Genomic DNA, 20,010 nt, shown 5'->3' on the forward strand with positions numbered 1-20,010 from the left:
ATTCAGGAGGTTTTTTCTAGGGGGATAGAATATAAGAAAATAAGGATAGTACAGAAAGTAATCTCACCCCTAAGGAGTTGCAGCTGGGCCAATTATCAAAGATTAGGAGCAGGCCTGACTTTAACAGGCCACAGCTGTACCCAATGAGAAGCAGAGTGCTATAAAAGAGTGGGTTGGCTGGTTGAGAAGGGCACTGGAGTCACTTGGCTGCTTTGTGAAGAAGAAAGAGTCAGTGCTCTGAGGAGATGCCCACAAGGAACACCAAGGAGGTATGGAAACTTGTGATAAGGAGACAGCAGTATGGAACCCCTGCAATAAGATGACAACAGTTTTTGGTGTGTTGCTATTCCTTTTTTGCCTGAGAAAATATGTTGTTTGTCTGTGCTGTACAGGAGGTCAGGCCAGACAGACCTAAAAGACTTATAGCCCTCCTAATCTTCAAAAAAGAATGGAAAAAAACCCCAATGGGAAGTCTTACATGCTGAGGTTTAGAGGCTTACATATTAGATGTAAGCTGAATGTTAGATGTAAGATGAATGGTTTTCTCATAAGTATCTTTTCAAATATCAACTTGTTTTTTTTCTTTTCCCCCCCCAAAGAGCATGATTTGCACGGCACCTTTCATGGGCTGTAGTGCAGGTGGCTGGGATGCATGACCCAAAAGTGTTGCATGAGCTCTCAACACAGCGCAGCCAGCATTGTCAGTAGAAATCTGTGCAGTAGGGTGCTGGATTCAACACAGGATGAAATAGGTGAAATAAAAGTACTCAAATAAAGCCAACAATACTGCCTTTAGGAAGCTGCTTCAGGAACTGAGGTGTGTTGAGGGAGAGAAAGGTGACAGGCACCCCTAAGTGGCTAATGGCTGTTGTCTTATTTAACTGGACGCCTTGCATGCCTTTCTGCTGGGGTGCTGGGTGATATGCATGGTTGGCATTACAAGTGCTTCCTGGGGGTGATTCATGCCTTGCTTGGGTTGTTTCGAAAGAAGGTGGGAGAGCTTTGTTCCTTTCTCAGGCCCAGTTCCAGATCCTCTCTACTTGGACTCAGCAGGGACACCTGGAATGGCACAAATTGGCCGTTGAGCCTCACAGCTCTGGACTGGCAGTAGTTCCAGCACATGCCTGATTATGTGATAAGCTGGCTCAGTGCTGGCCTGGAAGGAAACAACTCATTGTTTTTTAGGCTCATTCTTTGCTGGATGAACAGGCTGAGTCAATGTGTCACATGCTCAAACACACAGTGGTGCTTGGGAATCACAGGGAGTGAAGGATACTATTGTATTTGCAGGGTGTCTTGACAAAGGAAAGAATGATGAATTTGACTTTGTTTTTAGAAGGTTTATATTATTTTTTTTCAATTTTGTTTTTTATTTTTTTTAATTTTTATTTTTTAATTATGGTTTTTTATAATTTTTTATTTTGTTTTTTAAATTTTAAAAACTTTTTCTTTTCTTTTAAAATTTTTAATTCTTTTATTTTTATTTTATTTTTAAAAATTTTAAAACTTCATTTTTAATGTTTATTTTTTAATTTTAATTTTTTTTTATTTTTTAATTAATTTTAACTTTTAAAAATTTTTTTTAATTTTAAAGTTTTATTTTTAATTTTTTAATTTTATTTTTATTTAATTTTATTTTTTATTTATTTTATTTATTGTTATCCTATACTAAAGAATACAGAAAGGATATTTACAGAAGGCTAAAGAGATAATAATGAAAACTTGTGACTCTTTCTGCAGTGTCCTGACACAGCTTGGCCCCAGTTGGCCAGTGAGTGAAAACAACTCCCAGCAGAATCCAATGAAACAATCATCTGTGGGTAAACAATCTCCAAACACATTCCACATGAGCACAACACAGGAGAAGCAAATGAGATAAGAATTGTTTTCCTTTTTTTTTCTCTGAGGCTTCTCAGCTTCCCAGGAGAAAAATCCTGGGCAAAGGGATTTTTCAGAGACTGTGAATGCCACAGGATACAGCCTTGGGTTCTGGGAGTGGGAATTGGTTCTCCAGCTTCCTGCCTGCACCTTCTGAGAGGAATTGTCAGTGTTTCCAAAGAAGTGGGGTGTTACTTGATTTCTGTGAGCATCTCTGACAAGGGCCTGAAAATGAGCCTGGTGGGGAATTGTCCAGGCTCCTGTGGGACTCCTGGAGCAGCCTGGTTGTGGGCAGTAAGTGTTCCTCACCCCAGATATCTGTCTGCTCCATGCTGCCCTTTGTGTGCTCTCTGATGGGCACAGCCTGGAGCATAGTGTCCATAAAATGGAGCCATGCTGTTTTATCTCTGGGAGAAAGGCAGTGGTATAAGGAAAAGGTCATTCTGACTTAGTGCTAGTGTAAACAGATTAAACCCTCCTCTGTATTTCTTCACAATTTTTTTCCTTTGATTAATGTGGGTAGGTAGCACTCCTTACATTTTGTTTTGTGCTGGTTTCAATTATCCTTTTACATGGATAACTGAGTAGAATAAGGCGTTTCTCACTGAGTGCCAGTTCTAATGGGGATGTTATCAGGTGTTCTTTTCCCTGGCATATTTTTCCAGGTGACTCCTTGAAGAAGATTCTCTGCAGGGATGGGAATGTGTCTCCAACTGAAAAAAAAAAAATCTTCCAAAAGCACGAAAGCTCAGTGAAGTTGCACTGAAGTATAGGGGTTCCCAAGGACATTGCCAGTGTGTGCATATGTGAGAAATCATCCTTTCTCATTGTGTTTGAAGCTGTTACAGAGTTTCTTGTGCACAGAGGTGTTTTTAGCCTGAATTGCCATGGTGTATCTGGGGCTCCAAGTAAACATCATTCAGCAAGTGGATGGCAGGGATATTCACAGGGCTTTGCAATCTTTTTCTAGAAACAATTTCATCAGGAGTGCAGCTCTCAGCCAGGGGTGTGTGCTGGATAAATTATCAGTAGTGCTCAGATACCAGCTTTATCAAAAACAGTGCAAACTGAAGAAACAAGTGCCAGAAGCAGCTAACAAATACCTCCACAGTCTTTGTTGTAGGACTGAAATCTTCCCTTTAAGCCTTTCTTTTTACAGTGGGGGGTAACTGACCTTGAGTCTGAAACCCAGTGCTGCAGTGTCTGTGAGCAGCTGTTCTTTGAGCAGATAACACAAGTGTGTGGGAGACTGGCTCAGCCTGCCTTCTGAGGAGTAAGCAGCATTAATCTGGGGAGGTGGAGGGCTGGTTCATGCACAGGTGTGCCCACAGAGCCTGCTCATGGGGACCCAGGGACAGGTATCCTGTGCTTTATGTAGCCATCCAACATCCAAGGTGTCTGTAACAGATGCAGGAGCTTCTCATAGTCGTGTGCTCCATCTCTGTTCTGAGAGTTTGGTTGTCACCTGTATCTTCTGGATTTTTCCTTCATATTTCATAGCTGTTCACATTGCTGGGTTAAATCTCTTTTTTTGCAGGAAGAATTAAACCACAGATCTTAGGTTTTGTCTGTGCACATTTGGGGTTTATTGTGTTTCACCCATATTCAGTTGCAGAAGTTTTGGCATCCCACAGCATCACCAAAGGTGAGGCTGGGCTTGCTGTCAAATCAGGATATTCCAGAGGGAGGCAAAAGCCCCACTGACAGAAATGTGAGTGGTGGATTAATCTCTTGTTTCAGGTGATCTCTACAACTGTTGGAATAATTTGATCTTTCTCTGTGGTGGTTACAAGCAGTCAGAGGGGCTGACAAGAGCAATTGCATTAAGCCTACTTAACCCTTGCTAATGCTGTGAGCCAGGGGGATTGCAGTATTGTCTGACTGGGGCTTAAGCCACTTGTTTAATATCAGGTACTTGAGTTCAGGTTTTGAGAGAGGATATATAAACAAGAAGAAAGGGAAAACACTCAGTTTTATTTCTTTGATTTTGGAAAATGCTGGAAGGTGCTTCAAATTATTGTCAGCATTTATGAAGTAGTTCTGAGGATTAATCACTCGGGTAAGTCTAGTCTTATGTTTTTCTTGCCTGTTGTGCTGAAGCAACAGAGGCTACTTTTTAACAGAGAAAAATCTGTGCTGCACACCCCATCTGTGCTGCTCACAAGTGTAGATCTCCAGTGTGTCATTCCCTCAAATGGAAAAGCTTGGAGAATCAATCATGATGGCAGCTCAATGGTCTGTCTTGCAGTACCTTCCCAGCTTGGCTTTACTGGATGCTGAGCCTGCACCGGATGTGCCAGCTGTTCTGGTGTCCTTTGGAGATCTTCCATTCATAAGATTGAGCTGGGCTGGTCTTACTTAGGCTTGCAGTCCTGTTGCCAGAAAACTGGGTAGCTGGCTGTCATCCAGGTGCTAAAAGGGCTTTGCTGTCAGAGTGTTCTGAACGTGGTGGTCTCCGGTGACATGGATTTGTGGAGTTGCTGTGGCAACCTGCATAGGTTTCCTCAAGCCCCTGCCTGGTTTCTGGTTTCCAAATTAGCTTTGTTATTCATCCCACTTTGGAGAAGGGGCACTGTGGGCTGGGCCTTGGGGCAGTTTCCTGCTGGAGAAGCAAAGCAGCCTCTGAAGAGGTGGGGACAGAGAGCTGATGGCTGCAGCGTGGTGCCTGCCTGCCTTCCCTCCAGCTGGGCACACCAGCGAGAGCCTCTGCCTCTCTGCAGCCTCCCTGTTGTCTTTGCTTGCTTATTCCTGCTGTAGCTGTAGTTCAAAAGTAGTTAAAAGTTGTTGTGTCCTGGCCCCATTGCATTAGGCCAGACTGATTTGAAAACCCTATGCTGTTTTCATTTTAAGTGAAAAAATATTGATAACTTAAGGAGAAACATTGCTTTAAAGCAGTGCTTGCTTCAAGAGAGGTCATTCCTCTGAACTTCATTTGAGTGGAATGTAGTTCAAAAAAGGCCTTGAGTGAAGCCCTTGGAAGGCAGAATTTTCCAAGCTTTTGAGGTAACTCAGGGCCTGATGCTTCCTAGTTGGAAGTCCATCCCACCCCCTGGAACATGCAGCCTGTGCAGAACTGTCCCTCTCACTCCTGTGAGCTCAGTGTGCAGCACTGTTGGTTCCACATTGTTGCAGATTTTCTTCTTGAAGCTCCACACGTTCTCATGAGGATGCCCACAAGGTCCTGGGTGATTGTCTCTTCAGGTGTGAATATGTGAAAGGGAGAAAATGAAACTTCCTATTATATGTGGCTAGCTTCTAACAGGTAAGCTGCCTAATTAATGAAATGCTATACACAGCTCTAATATAGGATAAATAAGGGTTGGAGAGGGATAAAATTATCTCTTTTTTCCCTTTTAAATAATATTTTAAACACGTCTTTTTATTATGATGCATCATGGGTTATTACATGCATATCTTGATTGAAATTTTCTCGTCTTCTCAGGGTCTGATCGCCCATCCCAGCATAATAGTCTTATTTTCCTGTTTCTTGTGAGGTGCCCAGCACTGCTGCATACTTAGTGTTCAGGGCAAGCTAAACATGAAGCATCTATCAAAAGCTGTTCCAATTTTTGTTTTCACTCTTACAGGTTCTGCATAACTGATATTTTGATTAAAATATAAATAATGTAGTTTTTTCCCATTTATGTGAAGTTTAGTAGCAAGTGGAGAGAAAAAGATAAGCTTAGTGAAATGCTACTTGGAGTTCCATGCCAGCAAGAGTTGCTTATATTTTGGGCTTGATACATGCTTAGATCATGATCATAAGAGTTTAGAGTTGGAGGTTCTGGAGTTTGGACAGCAGAAGTGCCTTTATATTGTCCAAATCATGTGGTTCACTTAAAGTAACTTTTGACTTAACTTTTCACAGCCTTGAGCCTGAGATGTTCTGGGTATTGTATGTCTCTGATAAAAAGAGCAGAGAAGCAAATATGTGCTCAGGACTGGGATTGTTGCAGAGCTGATAGTGATCTCAGAAACCACAGGAGTGTCATGTTCCTCAATTCCTAGATGGAGATGCCTTGAAATGCCTGTGTGCAGTGCTCCAGGGCATTATGAACCTGCAGCATGCATGCTGCAGAGACCATACATGGATAAAGAGGAGCTGTTTATTGAATGGTAACACAAGTTCTGAGCTTCAGTCTGGGCACAGGACTGTACATGTTAGTGTCTGTACAGTTTACTCACTGTGAAGAAGGGAGTGTGTGGGGAGCTCTGGCACACTTGAATTGGGTTTGCAACCCACCTTGAGTCTCCTGGGTACCACAAACACACCTGAGTATCCATGCTCAGACTGCTGTGGAGGTGATGAGAAATGTAGTAAATGAAGGGAGACTGGGGGTGATGCTGGGAGTACAGAATTGCTTTTACTTGTTTCTGCTTTTGCTCTTTGAAAGTAATCTTAAATATTTGTATTACATCTCATTGCATTCTGTGTCTTACTTGCCAAGACTGGTTGCCTTAGTCACCAGAGCTGTGGTAACTAGGACAACAAGATTAAGCAGGCAAATGTAGAAATAATGGTAATAACTTTCTCAACTCTTCCTGCAATTGGCTTGTATGAACAAATATCCTGCATGTGGGTGACTTGTGTCAGCACTCTGTTCTCCCTTTCTGCCTGACACATGCTGAAATCCTGCTGGTGACACTGGCCTAATCCAGCTGTGGTGGTGCCCTCCTGCAGCTGGAATAAGCCTGTCAGGGCCATGTGAATGTTGCTGTGCACCTCCTTCCTGAGCATGGAGCTGGAACAGGGTGCAGGGGACACTAAAGGCCAGCTCTCGGGGCCAGCACTTCTGTGCTCACTGGCTTGGTGGCAGATTGAGTGGGAAGTGTGGGACCAGTGTCTGCTGGGATGGGGAGGCTGCCTTACAGTGCTGGGGCTTGCTGGTGCCTTCCATGCAGTCACTGTCCTCCATAGATGTTGTCCTCTCCCGGAATAGTTATTTACATGTTGATTTGTTTGCTCACTGTCGGACTGAGGAGGGTCTGGGAAGTGGTAATTGTCCTGTCTCTTATTCCTCAGGATACTGTTTGCACTGTGGGTATAGTTGGAGGTCAGCTTTTGATGCAATTTTGCTTTGCTTTGAGAGCTGGCTGTTTCTATCCCACCAGGTAAACCCAAATCCTGACTTGGAACAATGAAGTTGTATCTCCCACCCCACCTTGGAAACATATTGTTCCTGGAAGCTCTCTTGCTGTGTCTGCACCTTGTGTCTGCCCTTTCTGCAGTAACAAACCAGGCTGTGTTATCTCCTCTGGAAAGCTCCCAGCTCCATGAATTTGGGATAGCAAGGCACTTGCCTTGTATTCCTCACTGCTCTGTGCATTGTTTTCCTTCTTCCTACTTGTTTTCTCCCAGCTGAACATGATAGGGAGCTGCAGTGAGCACAGTAAAGGGATTCCCTGGATGCACAGGTGTCTTTTTTTGTGGGCACCCAGTGCAAGCTTAATAGGCTCTTTTGAACACTCTTGACAATCTCTGATTGATCTTTCATGTGGGGGAGGAGTAGGGTGATTGCATCCAAGGAATTGTGCTAACAAAAGACCCTGTGCTTTGGTATCTGCCTTCCCTGGGGAACAGCTTCCTCTGCCTTTTCTCCATATGTGATTATCCTGAGCAGTGCATTCACCTCTCCTTTGAACTGTTTATAGCTGCAAGCAGCATTTGTATTAAGGAACTGTCAGATATTTCTGAACTAAGTTTTTGCTTTCAGTGGTACCATTTTCATATGTGCAGATCCTGAGCCTTCATTTACGTTTCTTTCTCTGATGTTGCTTTCCCCTGGCTTTTGTCCTTTTAAAAACTGTAACTGGCTGCAATTTTATAGTCACTTGCAGTCTTATTTCTTGCCCTTACTAACCACTGTTAGATAGAGTCAGATTCAAAGGTGTCCCCTCATGGCTGTTTTAAAAACTTTTCAGTATTATTCTGGACTGGAACTAGCTTTTATTTCTTTTATAGGCTTGTTTTACAATTTGATCAATGAACCAAAAAAGCCATGTTTTTGTCTCTTCTGCTTCAGCTGGCTGGTGCAGAGCTTCCTGTAGGCCAGTCTCAAGATAGTATGTGCACTGGCAAGTGTTTTTCTGGAAGCCTGTGTATAAGAGCTGAGGACAAATCATTTCAGAAATGCTTAATGACCTCCGTAAAAAATTCAGAGTACTTAGAAAAGAAGGATGCTGCATCTGAACATATACTGGACAGTATATGCCCAGATAATGGACATAAAGGAGTGCCTCTGTTGTACCAAGTGGTTTTGTGTGCACCTATTGGGCAGGAAATCCTTTACTACAGCCACAGATTCCTGTGGGTTGGTGGGAAGGGTTGCATGATAAATCACCTGTCCCTCCATTTCCTGAGTTCTTCAATAGGCATTCTGGCGCTTCAGTGAGTGCTACAAAACTGTGCTGTAAAGAGACAAAGTGGTTGGTAGGGTGTTGAACTTCTGAAGTATGATACAAATTTAAATTTTCTTAGTGAGGGTGTCTTTGGATGGCTGCCTGTGCCCGGTGTGGCTGTAATATAGGATGTGGTGAGGAGGCACACCCAGTTATTTATGGACCCTTTTGCTAGGTGAAATGTGTGCTGTGATAGCTTCTGGCTCTGCTTGCAGCTTGCTGAGAAGGTGAATAGGCACAGTGATCCTTGGAAAGAATGTCCTGTTCCACTGGGACAGTGTCTGGAAGTGAGCAGTTGCATGCAGTGTTCAGTGTGGGTGCTGCTTGCTGGGGCACCCAAGGGCCCTGCCAGCCTGTGAGTGACTGTGTGACACTGCTGAGCCCAAGCTGCAGCACCTTGGAGAGTAGGGACAGTCTGCTGGACAGCCTGGCAGCCTGCTGGGGAATCTTGTGGTGCCAGTGAGCAGGAATGACTGTGGACAGCAGCTGCCTGCATGCTTTGCCTGGAGGGTGCTCCGAGGGGAAATTGCCTCTGCTTGGTCCACTGGAGCTCAGACTGTTCCCTGGACGCATTTATTTTTGCATAGCTGGTTCATGCTTTTTGATGCCTGATGTTACAGGGTCAGTGGACCTGGACAAAAAGCAGTATTCTATTGCTGGGATGTTTTGGGAAGTACCATGGTATTCCTGAGCTGGGGAATTTAGTGTGAGCCATAGCAATGTGTGCTGCCTTGTCACTTGCACTCCAGCTGCATGGATTGTGTGGCATCCCTGCCTCAGAAAAGCATGCACCGTTGGGTAGAAACAGCCCAGGAGCTTGGTATTGCAGTAGTGTTTCAAGATGGATGTCTCTGCCAGGAGGGGCTATTTTTGAAGCTAACTGCTGGGGAGAAGCAGTGCACACTGGAGTGTTTGCAGGTACCTCTGTGCTAAAAGGAAAGCTGCTCTGTAGCACCAGGTAAGCTGCAGCTCCCTGCTGTGGAGTGTGGGATAGCTCTGGCATGTCTGTGTCAGTGATGGGTTGGAGGAGCCAAGTGTCTTTCTAGGGAGATCTCAGGTTTTTCAGTCCATCCTCTGGTCTTGTTTTTGTCACTGACTGCACAGACTGATGGCTCTTCCATGATTTTAACAACTGCCCTCTCATAGCTTCCCCGCTTTTCTGACAAGGGTTTCTTGTGTGTGGTCTGCACAGTGGCCTCACTGGTCTAGATCAGTGGCTTAAGAGCCCTGTGCAGCAGAGAGGTTTATAAACCTGTTGGGAAACAACTGCTGGGCAGAGCTCTGTATTGAATTGTCTGGAGAGAGGAGACCTGCTAGGAAGGGGAGGCTGGAATAGCCCTGCCAGTGCTGACAGGCCATGCTCATCCTGTTTGGGAGTTTGAGGTTCTTGGGGAGGTTTGGCATCACAGTGGCAGCTGCTCTTTCCTCCTACAGTGGGACTAACCACATTAGCAGGAATGTCCCCCAAGATCAGGGTAGGAAGGATGTGTATCTTGTGTTAATCTGCTCTCCAGGCTGGCAGAACTCGTGGGAGCTCTCAGTCTGCAGGGAGGATCAGGAGGAAGCAGCCCTCAAGTCAGGAGGTGGCATTTAGGTTCTATATTGATGTTGGCCATCTCTCTCTCTCTGCTGCCTGCAGTGTGCCATGCTTTTCCTCAACACAAATCCACAACACCAACAAGTACTAGGCCAGAGTGGTCCACTTCTTACCGAGTCTGAAACTCTGGAGCTATGGAGCCTGTAAAGGACAGTTGTGCTTAAAGAATACTGCCTGGGAACAGGAAGGGAGCATTTCGTAATATAGGCTTAACTTTGGCTGGCTTCCCTGTGGTGTTTGAGAAAGCACCATTTGTCTTGTTTAGAAACTGTTTGCTTGCAGAGATGCTGGCACACACTTGTCCATGTGGGGAGGCACATCCAAACATCAGAGGATGATGGTTCAGCAGGCTTGAGAAGGGGAGCACATATACTCTGGAGCTGTTGGCTACAGGCCTAACCAGAGGGAATCCCAGAGATCTTTGCTGATCTGAGAGTGTCCCTGCTGTCTGTGCTTTGTGGGGGTACTGGGAAAAAGGGAATACTCCTGTATGGCCTTGGCCAATCATTTGTGGGAGTTTTTCTATTGCAGCCAGGCTTGCTCTGTCCTGGTTTGGGATCTCATGACCTCTGCATTTGGCCCTCCTGCTGGGAACAGCCTCACTGTGCCATGGACAGCAAACAAGCAGAGGGATCTGGATGTTAGCTCCTGTCCTGAGTAGCCGTTCTTTCATTGGAAATGCAGTGTTATGAGTAGTTCAAGTCTTCCGTGTGCCTTGCTAGCATAGTAACATTTTGGCAGCACAAAAACAGCTGAATGCCTGTAGTAGATAAAGCTTTTAGGAAAGAAGTGCTCTGCACCCTGAGCACAGCACTGCTGGTGGTCCATCTGCCACTCCTGGTGTGGCTCCCTGGGCGTGGGGCTGGTGTACACTCAGTGAGGCATGTTGGCTGACCTCCTTTAGCAAGCATGTTCTAAAGCAAAACCTGTTATAACCTTCCAGTGAAGGAAACAGTGGCTGGTCCAGGAACAGTTTTGGCTGCACATGTCAGATAGTAGTTTTGGAAACCCTGAGGAAAGGGATGATTTTGTACATCTTGTTCAGTATTTAGAAAGATTTTTATATTCTCTTAGATAAATCCAACAAATCTCTTCTGTAATCCTGAGTGAGTCTTGGCTCTTCCAGACTAAATCAGTGAATCCAGTACCTGTCTGCACTTTCCTCCCCTCACCTGGCTGCTTTCACACCGGCAGCAAGCAGCTCTGATGGCTGTTGCTAGTGATCAGTAGTAGCTACTGCTGCTGGCCGAGTCATGCACAGTGTTGATGCCCTTAGCCTTTCTCTGAACCTCCTTATCTCACTGGTGCACCTGACCCAGCCTGGAACGCCTGCCATGCCTTGTCCTGACTGTTGTGTCTCTCTGGGACACGACCTGCCCTGTTCTCTGCCTCTGTTGAGTGTGGCTGTGTGCTGTCTCAGTGGTGTTGCAGTGCTGTGAAATCCATCTCTGAGCACTGAGGAATGCTCCAGGCTTGTGATGGAAGAGAAGATGCCTGGAGGCCTCTGGCTGGCACTCAGAGCCCTCTGTGGTCCCTGCAGCAGGTGGAAAAGCTGCTTCAGAGTGTTTAATAGAGCAGCTGGGTGCTGACCAAACCAGAGATTTCTGCCCAGAAAATAAAAAGTGAGACACTTCCAAGGGCTGGCTGGAGCAGGGCAGGCCTGGTAAATGTGCATACACAGTGAGATGGTGATGTTTGGTGCAGTTAAAAATGGCCTGCCTGGTCAGATGAGAACAGCAGGGGTTGATAGTGTGGATTTTCTCTTCTATGGGGATAGGAAAATGAAAAAAATGAGGTGCTCCAATTCAGCACAGTGGTGCTGAGGTCCCATTTAATGCACTGCACTGGCCTCTTTTCAGTGACTGCAGTCTATCTTGAATGGCCATTCCAGGGGGGGAATGCTAACCAGGACACAAGGCTGTGAGGAAAACTCTAGGCAGTAGCAAGAAGCCAGCCAGGAAGACAAGGAAAGGTAGATGTATCTGCTTGCAGGACACTGTTTTCTTCCCATTTGCCTCCTGACTGAGGATGAATTGCTTGATGATACCTTGCTCTTGGTAATGTATATCCTACTGATACTGCTATTTTTTGCCCTTCCTAGCATGACTTTGCCTATCCTTCTCCACTGTAGTGCAGCTGTGTTGCTGCTGTGAGGATAAGAAACCCCTTCCTTTGCTGCACCCTCAAAGACAAAAGGAAGGAGGGTGTCATCTGGTCCTCTGGGATATCTGAGCATTGGCTTTGGGTTTGGTCTGTCTAGGGGCACATGGAAGGAGATGGGATGATGGAGGGGAGGAATAGTCATGTGGGAAAACAGGCTGGATTTCTTGGCAGGCAGAGCTGTAAGCTGTGAAATGCTTCATAGGAAAGGAAGGGACATAACCTGGGGAGGTTTTGTTTTCTGTGCTTCGTGCTTTAGGATTTCCTTTGTGAATGTCACTTGGGAATTGGGATAAATCAAACCTACTGCAATTTGCAGTAACAGAAGCCTGCTCTGGATCCAGCAGCAGGGCAGACATGTGCTACTGATAGCAAGCTGCTGTCAGCCCGGATGCAGATGAGCCAAAATGTCTGTCTTATGTCAAGGAGAGGAATGCTGGTCAGCACCAGGGCTGTTGTGCCACACACTACCTTGTGTATCTTGGCTGAGGGACCTGAGACACAGCCAGTATTTGGTGGCTCTGCCCTGGCTCCTTCCTTGCTGACCCAGGAGGGTGCTGTCATATTTTTTGGCCTTTGCCTCTTACTGTGTTACACCTCTTTGGTGCAGCTTGCTTTAGTTGCCCATCTCAGGCTGCAGCAGTTGCAGTGGCTTGAGGGCAGAGTGGCAGGAGTGTGCTGGCAAGCTCTGAGTGCTCTGCCTCTCTCTCCCTTGGGGAAGCTCAGAGCAGGCTGATGCTTTCCTCCCAATCCATCTGTAGCTGGTGCACCTGCCTGTGCTGATGCCTGATCTGCAGAGCCTGATGAACCTGCTGCTGTCCCAGTTCATTGCTCTGTTTGCTGGCAACAGGGACTTGGTTTCTGAAAGTGGAGTAGGTCTCTCCTCCCCTCTGTGTGCATCGGTGGTGTCTCATGCAAACACACCACTTAGGGCTCGGGGAGGATCATGCTTTCGGGAAGCTGTGGCACATTTTGAAATGTGTTTTGTGTGCTCTTCCCTTGACATCTTGATAGTGGCTTCACTTGGTCACTATCCGAGCTGAGCTCTGTGCATGGACACCACTGTGATCCCATGTGCTTTTACAAGCTGCTCCATGCGACCGGCCAGTCTGCGGAGCGGTGTCCCGGGTTTGTGTCCAGGCCGGCTGCCTTCTGCCCTCTAGCGGGAACATGTTTTGGGAATAGGTGCTGCTCCAGCGGTTGGCAGGCGTACAGGAGCATCGGGAGCGTCCCGTGCCTCTGAGCCCCATGGAAATTCTGGCATCTTTCTAGAAGCCCAGCATGGGCTTGACCCTTAACTTGTGGGTAAGGACTGGCTCTGAGGCTGGGGCACAGAGCAGGGTTGGGCAGTGACACTCTGGATGCACTCTGGGTCTTTTCCTCTGGCTTGTTCCAGCTGCAGCAAGCACCACGCCAAGAGCAGATTCTCCAGATGTAGCACATCAGTTGAAACACTGTTTTGTTTTGGATGAGATTTTCTTTGGACTAGAATTTGCTTACAATAGTGTTTATATAGACTTTTGAAAAAAAATCTAAAAGCATATTTTTATACATGTACATTTATACAGGTAAGAGGGTGGTAAACATACAAATAATATTTGAAGACTTCCTCCAGAATGAGGACTGTTGTTGTTGCTCTTAAGAAGATTTTATTAGTTCTGTTCATACATGGGAGGGCATCACCTGTGACCCAGTTTAGTGGCACAGTCAGAGCAGCAGAAAACCTTCTTGCTTTTCAAAACAATATTAGTTTTTTTAACTTGGGGAGCACTTTCATTTTTTTCAAGGAGGAAGCTATGCACAGAGTACTGCCCAAGCAGGAAATTGTTGCATAATGCTTTGTATTGCCCCTTCAGTGAAAAGGAAAGCAAAAAACTACCTTTTGTTGTTGAAAAGCAAAAAAAGAAGTAGATAAGAAAATGCTTTAATGTCGTCTTGCTGTGGTCTCTAGGAGGTAGAGAATTAGGTCCATTGAATCTGCAGAGAATTTTGACACTTTTACTGCACTGCAATAAAAATATTGAGTGAATTGTTCTTGGCTAATACATGATTTGGTATAAGAATGCTTGTAAAATAGACCCTATACATCTGTGTATTGCTCTGGCAAAAAATGGGGACACAATGCAGCTCTGGCCAGACTTCAGCTGTATCAAAGTTAAAATGTTTAAGATTTATTTTGTGGAAGGAATAGTGAACAATAGACCCAGGAAGAATAGAGACCATAATTAAGCTCCCATATGTGCTTACAAAAAAGCAGATATGAGGATTTTTCAGAATTGTGGGATTTCATCAGCTGTGGTTTCCTGTGTTAGGGGAATTGGCTAAACCTCTGACAGAGGCAACCAATAATGAAAACACAGAACTTGTTGTACTAAGGCAATAAAATGGTGTCTGCTCCTTCTCTTGGGCTCCCAGGTTATACAAACCCCTCCAAACTGTATGTACATGGAGTAAAGATAGTGAAGTGATAATTCAGAAATTGTGACTGTACCACAAACCAGTCACATATTATTCCACTCAAATTAATTCAATTGCATTGGGAAGACCAGCCTGTAGTAAATCACTATCAGCAGCAACAATATTGGAGAAAGCTGCCTCTTGATCCTGGGACATCCCATAACAGTCCATGTTCCATTCCATGTGCAGTGGAAAAACTGTAGAGACAGTGTGTGACCCAAGCTCTATTGCCACGGTGGGTCATGTACACAGATAGGTATGAGCTGATCCTCCTAATGGCAGATAACAGCATCTTAAAAGGATGCGACACCTTGAATTCAGCAGGTCTCACATCTCTGCCTGATGATTTGAAGCTCTGAATATTGTGTTTGGTTTTGGGCCTCTCACTACACAAAAGACACTGAGGTGCTGGAGCATGTCTGAGTTGGTGAAGGGTTTAGGGAATTAAGTTTATGAGGAGGTCTTGGGGGACCTGGGGCTGTTTGGCTTGGAGAAACAGAGACTCAGAGTGACCTTATTGCTCTCCACAACTCCCTGAAAGGAGGTTGTACTGAGTTGGGGGTTGGTCTCTTTTCCCAGGTAACAAGTGACAGAACAAGAGGAAACAGCCTCAAGTTGCACCAGAGTAGGTTTAGGTTGGATATTAGGAGAAAATTCTTCACTGAAAGGGTGGAGAAGTGGTGGAATCAAGTGTTGGAATCAGCACCCCTGGAAGTATTCAGAAAACAGGTGGATGAGGCACTCATGTGTACATGGGTTACAAATTTAGTGGTGAACATGGTCATGCTTTGTTAATGGTTTGATGTTCTTAGAGGTCTTTTCCAACCTTAACAATTCTGTGGTTCTCTGATGGAGAGTATCACCTGTATGATGCACATTTCAAGTAAACCACAGACTGATTTCACTGACATTCTCTTGTATTACCCAAATCTAGTTCTTTTTGCAGGCGTTTTGTCCTCCTACCTGCCAGGACAGCCTGCAAGGACACTGTGGTGAGCCAGGTAAAGCAATAGAAACAGAGCCACTCTTAGCAAAGATAAATGCACAGGGAGCAGGATTAGTAGCCTTGGCACATGCAGTGTCCTGGGAAGAGGAGAAATGAGTTAACCTCTCTACGGACTCCCAATATGTTTTTGGGTTGTCAGGCAGCAGGAATTTTATGGAAAGAATGGGGATTCTTCACATCAGCAGGAAAGAGTATCCATTTATTGGAGAAGAAATATTCGCTTTGTTAGAATTAGTACAGTTACCTGTGGTCCTGGATGGTCAGGCAGGAAAGCTTCCTTAACAAAAATAAACCACTGCATGTCCTCTGTGACCTCTTGAATGGATGCTTTTGCAAACAACCACTGGAGGCGGTGCTTTGCTGCTGGCAGTGAATTTCACAAAATGCATGTTTATAAAAGCTTTCCTTTTCAAGACAACTACAGGCCAGCTTGGTGAAAGTAGAAGTGTTTCAATCAAACTTCAGAGCAAAAGCTCCAAATTTGTCATTTAGCGAGGGAAAGAAGGCAGCATTTTTTAAGATAATTCCAGGGAACAGTTAGTACCTCTCCCCAGTAAATGACCAGTAGAGGAGTGTAGGAGTACTGAGGTTCCAGGAGGCTGTCAGACTGCCCTGTTGGAGCTCATTTTCCTTGCTGCTGTCAGTCCTTGTTATTATCAGAATGTTACACAGACATATTTACCACGGCTCAGTATAGTAGAGGTCCCTGCGGCAGTTCCATAGCTCAAGAACAGTTGCTACTTGTTCTGTTTAATTATAGGAGTAAGTAAATCCAGACTTATAATTTGTCTACCAAAAAGTGATTTTCAGGGATCACGCTGTGATCAGTTCTGGACAAAACCATGGGGTAGTTGCTGTGGGATTTGGCTGAAATGTTCAGAGCAGCATCTGATCACTGTGGATTGATCCTGTCCTGTGGATATCTGCAGAGATTAGTGTGGGACCCTCTGCTGCCCTGTATTGGCACTGGACACTCAGCACTGATGTAAATCTGGGTGATGCAGGGATTGGTTAAGTAACAGATCAAAAGAGGATCATCAGGGACAGCCAAGCTGCTTAAAAATTGTGTGCTCTTGTGCTGCAGGTACATTCAGACTCTAGAACACGCATGTTAATCCCTGTGGGAAGGGTGGTGGTATTTTAGAAAGCACTGTTTGGAGAAGGGTTGGAGCTGCAGGGTGTAAGCTGTACCTTTGAGTACCTTATGTCTTTGAGTGCTGCAGGGAGGGAGAGCAGAGGGTGGAAGAGGGGAATCACCTTCTGGCACATGCTATGGAAAGGACACGGGGCAGACTACAGCATCTCTCACTGTGTAAAATAGATCTTGAAAGCTGGAGAGGGATAGGAAGAAAAGAACGCCTTATCAGAGATGAAAGAGCTGCCCAAGTGGGCAGAGCTGACCAGCAGGCATTCATTCTTCCCCTGGAAAAAACACCAGGTACTACCTCAGAGAGGAGCATGAAGAGCTGAGCGAATTAGTTTTGATAAGAAGTGTGTTTCTATGGCAACAACAACTGCCAGGTAGAATTATAACCTTTCCACATCCTCCAATTAAGACTGAATATCCTTACGTAAGTTTTAGTCTTTAAGAGATAACTTTTCCATGCAGGTAACTAGGTGACTAAATTAGTGCTGCAAGGAAAGTTTGAGTAGATGTGCTGTCCTTGTCTCACATGTTCAAGCCTCATTTCTCTCCATGGCTTGTCTAGCAGCAGTCACAATTAGCACTGGTTAGTGGTGGTTGTTAGCTAAGCTCAGCCTCTTTGCAAGCTTTCCTTCAGTACATCTGATGGAGTGGCTGTACCCCTTTTTCTGGTGAGAATTCAGCCCCCCCCCCCTCCCTGCCTGAGAGGTGCCTCTGTCTTTGGCCTTGCTCCCCACAGCTCGCCCCTAACCATGCCTAAGTATTTCTGGGGAGGAAGAAACCTGCCTCAGATAATGAGGTTTCTTCCTTCCTACAAGCAGAGGCTCGGAGGGGAAGGGTGGGCAGAGATTGGGACCCCTTATTGTAGTACTGGAGTGCATAGAGTACAAGAGCTTAGGGTCTGTGCTCTGGGTTTTGGCTGAAATAATGCAGCCATCTGGCAAAGGAGTGTGCAGCACTTCCCTGCACACCCAGCTTCCTGACTTCTGGTCTCTACCAGGAGGGACCAGAACATGAAGGGCAGAGCAGCAGGGTTGCAATCACAGTCCAGGAAACCTTCTGCACAAGCTAAAATTATTTTAGAAGGGAGGACAGGGACATGGTAGGAGGTGAGTGCTTGCTAAGCCCTAAACCTGTCCTGCAGTTTGGCTCTGTCCTTCCCTTTTTACTGTCGTTCCATCTCTGGGATTGTTCTACGCTGCTGCTGTACATCACCATAGCAAGAGCAGGTTTTTTCCTTAAAAAATAAATAAAGCAGGTATTCAGAGAGCACAGTGTGTCAGACAGAAAGGTATTTGGTAGCAGCCAGATCTGTTCTCCGGGGAGGGTGGCCCGACTCTCAGGTCCAGCATGCTGATATCCACAGAAGTCCTGGGAACCAGAGTCTGCAGCAGCGCAGCCGTGGAGCACAGAGGTTAACTTGTAAAACATCAGCGTGCTCTTACTGCTGGTAAAGCCTGGTAATGTCTGGCTTTGCTCCCTGACACAGAGTTCCTTGCAAGTAGTGTCTATGGGAGTTCTCCTGCAGGCTCCTAGGCAGGAGTTCTCCTGCTGGCTGTTCCTTTGAGCAGTGAAAGTAGCTGTTCTCACTTAGCCTCAGGATCCTTCCTAGCCTTTTCCTGGAAGTGCCACTTACCATGCTGAGTCCCCAGGATTTGGGCTTCTCAGGGTGGCTGAAGCTGTATGAAACTTCCTGTGGGGCTGCTTCCCAAGTCAGCTCTGTGAGGTACCGTGCAAGAGGAGAGCTGAGTTGTGATGTCTGCATGGGAACATTTGCCTTAACTAAGTCCAGGCTAAGGGTGGATTTAAGTGCTTTGGTTTATAAATAAACAGTGCTGTGGCCAAGGTAGATTTAAACAGAGCTGGCAACAGCCCTGCTTGGGAAGGGATCTCTTTACCACATGGCCTGCTGTTGGACTTCCTGTTGCATGCTAATCCCTTAAGCCTGCTTTAGCTCTGTTAATTTTCCTTCTTTCCTTTTTTCCCCCATGGGCTGTCTCCGTGGCGCGTGAATGCCGGCGTTCCTAGGCCAGGCTTGTGCCTGCAACTGGGCCAAGCATCCAGGCTGCCTTCTGAGCACTGGGTACCATGTGGCAGGGCCCTAGGGATGGTGGTGCCTGAATGTGTCCCATTCTCTCTGTCTTACAGGCTCTGCAGTCTGCGCCTGAAGAAACTCACAGTGCTGAAAGAGCTGGACAAAGAGCTGAGCTCTGTGCTTATTGCTGTGAAGATTCAGGTAGGCTCCTCTGCTTGCTGCTGCCTGATGGCAGCGAGCCAAGCCCATCCTTGTGCCCTCTGTGAAGTGCTGGTCTGCATGTCCCTTGCCTAGTGCCACCAACCCCTCTGTCTCAGTTAGCATGCTCAGGGAGATTTTGGCTCTCAGGCAGGTGGGAATGATGCCCCAGGGACAGCGGCAAGACACCTGGTGCTGGCTTGTATTGGGAATGAATTTGTTAGACACTGGGACAGAATCTGGCATGCCTCCCTGCCTTCCTCTGCCAAGGCCCTCCTCTCCAATTGCTGTTTGGAGTTTGTCATCCCATTGTTCCCTATCCTTTAAGAGAGGGTCGGTGCTGGATGGTTTCCAGCAATGCCTTCCATCCAGATCACTCCCTGGGGAATGAAGGGTGGGAAGGGAAGGGTGCAAGGGATCAGCATCTCTGTGCATAATGTTCTGCTGATATTTGTACCCTGTCTGATCTCTAATATCCCTTCCCTTTCCCTGTGCATCCCTGCTAGGCCTGGTGCCTCTACTGTGAACCAGGCAGAAGGGAGGGGAGAGGATCTTTGTCACCAAGGGGACAGGAATTTGCCACCGTCCTGATATGTGCGATCCCTCCATCCTCTCTGCTGCTTGTGGTGAAGAGATGTGTTCCTGGGCGTGCAGGCACATCCTTTCCACCTGCCAAAGGACAGCATGGAAGCAAAATGCATCTTGAGCATGCTGTCCTGGCCACAGCTTCCCTGACCCATCTAGGGTGCTGGTGTCCTTCCTTCGTTCTTGTCAGCTGGCACGACAGCAGCTGATCCCGTTGAAAGCACCGTGGGTCGGCAGCTCAGCAGCTTTGTGCTCCCACAGAGCTCTTTGTGCTGCACACATTAGGATCTAAATCCTGGATTAATGCTGGAAGCTGCAGTATTAGTGGAGCTCTGGAAGCTGGAGTTGCCTTCATGGCAGACCTGATTCACTCTCACGGAAGAAACTGAAAGCAAAATGTATGAAGCCTGGGGCAGGGAGTAAGGACAGTAGGAAGAGGCTGTGGTCCACACACTTTGGTCAGTGTCCCACTTTGTGGCATTTCCATCACTGTATGTATGGTGTCATTCAGGAGAGCTGAAAGCCCTGGAACCCCTGAGACCTGTGCCCCT

General features: G+C 46.2%; 1 protein-coding gene across 1 annotated transcript in view; it reads left to right on the top strand.

The window, feature by feature from the left end:
• LOC115902227 (phosphofurin acidic cluster sorting protein 1-like) overlaps positions 1-20,010 on the top strand; it is a 54,356-nt gene that overhangs the window by 15,689 nt on the left and 18,657 nt on the right. The window contains exon 2 of the mRNA XM_030945594.1: positions 18,790-18,877. Coding sequence (XP_030801454.1) covers positions 18,790-18,877 — 88 coding nt within the window. The remainder of the gene's footprint in view (positions 1-18,789; positions 18,878-20,010) is intronic.

Source organism: Camarhynchus parvulus, chromosome 3 (genome assembly GCF_901933205.1).
Source record: "Camarhynchus parvulus chromosome 3, STF_HiC, whole genome shotgun sequence".
Classification (NCBI taxonomy): Eukaryota; Metazoa; Chordata; class Aves; order Passeriformes; family Thraupidae; genus Camarhynchus; species Camarhynchus parvulus.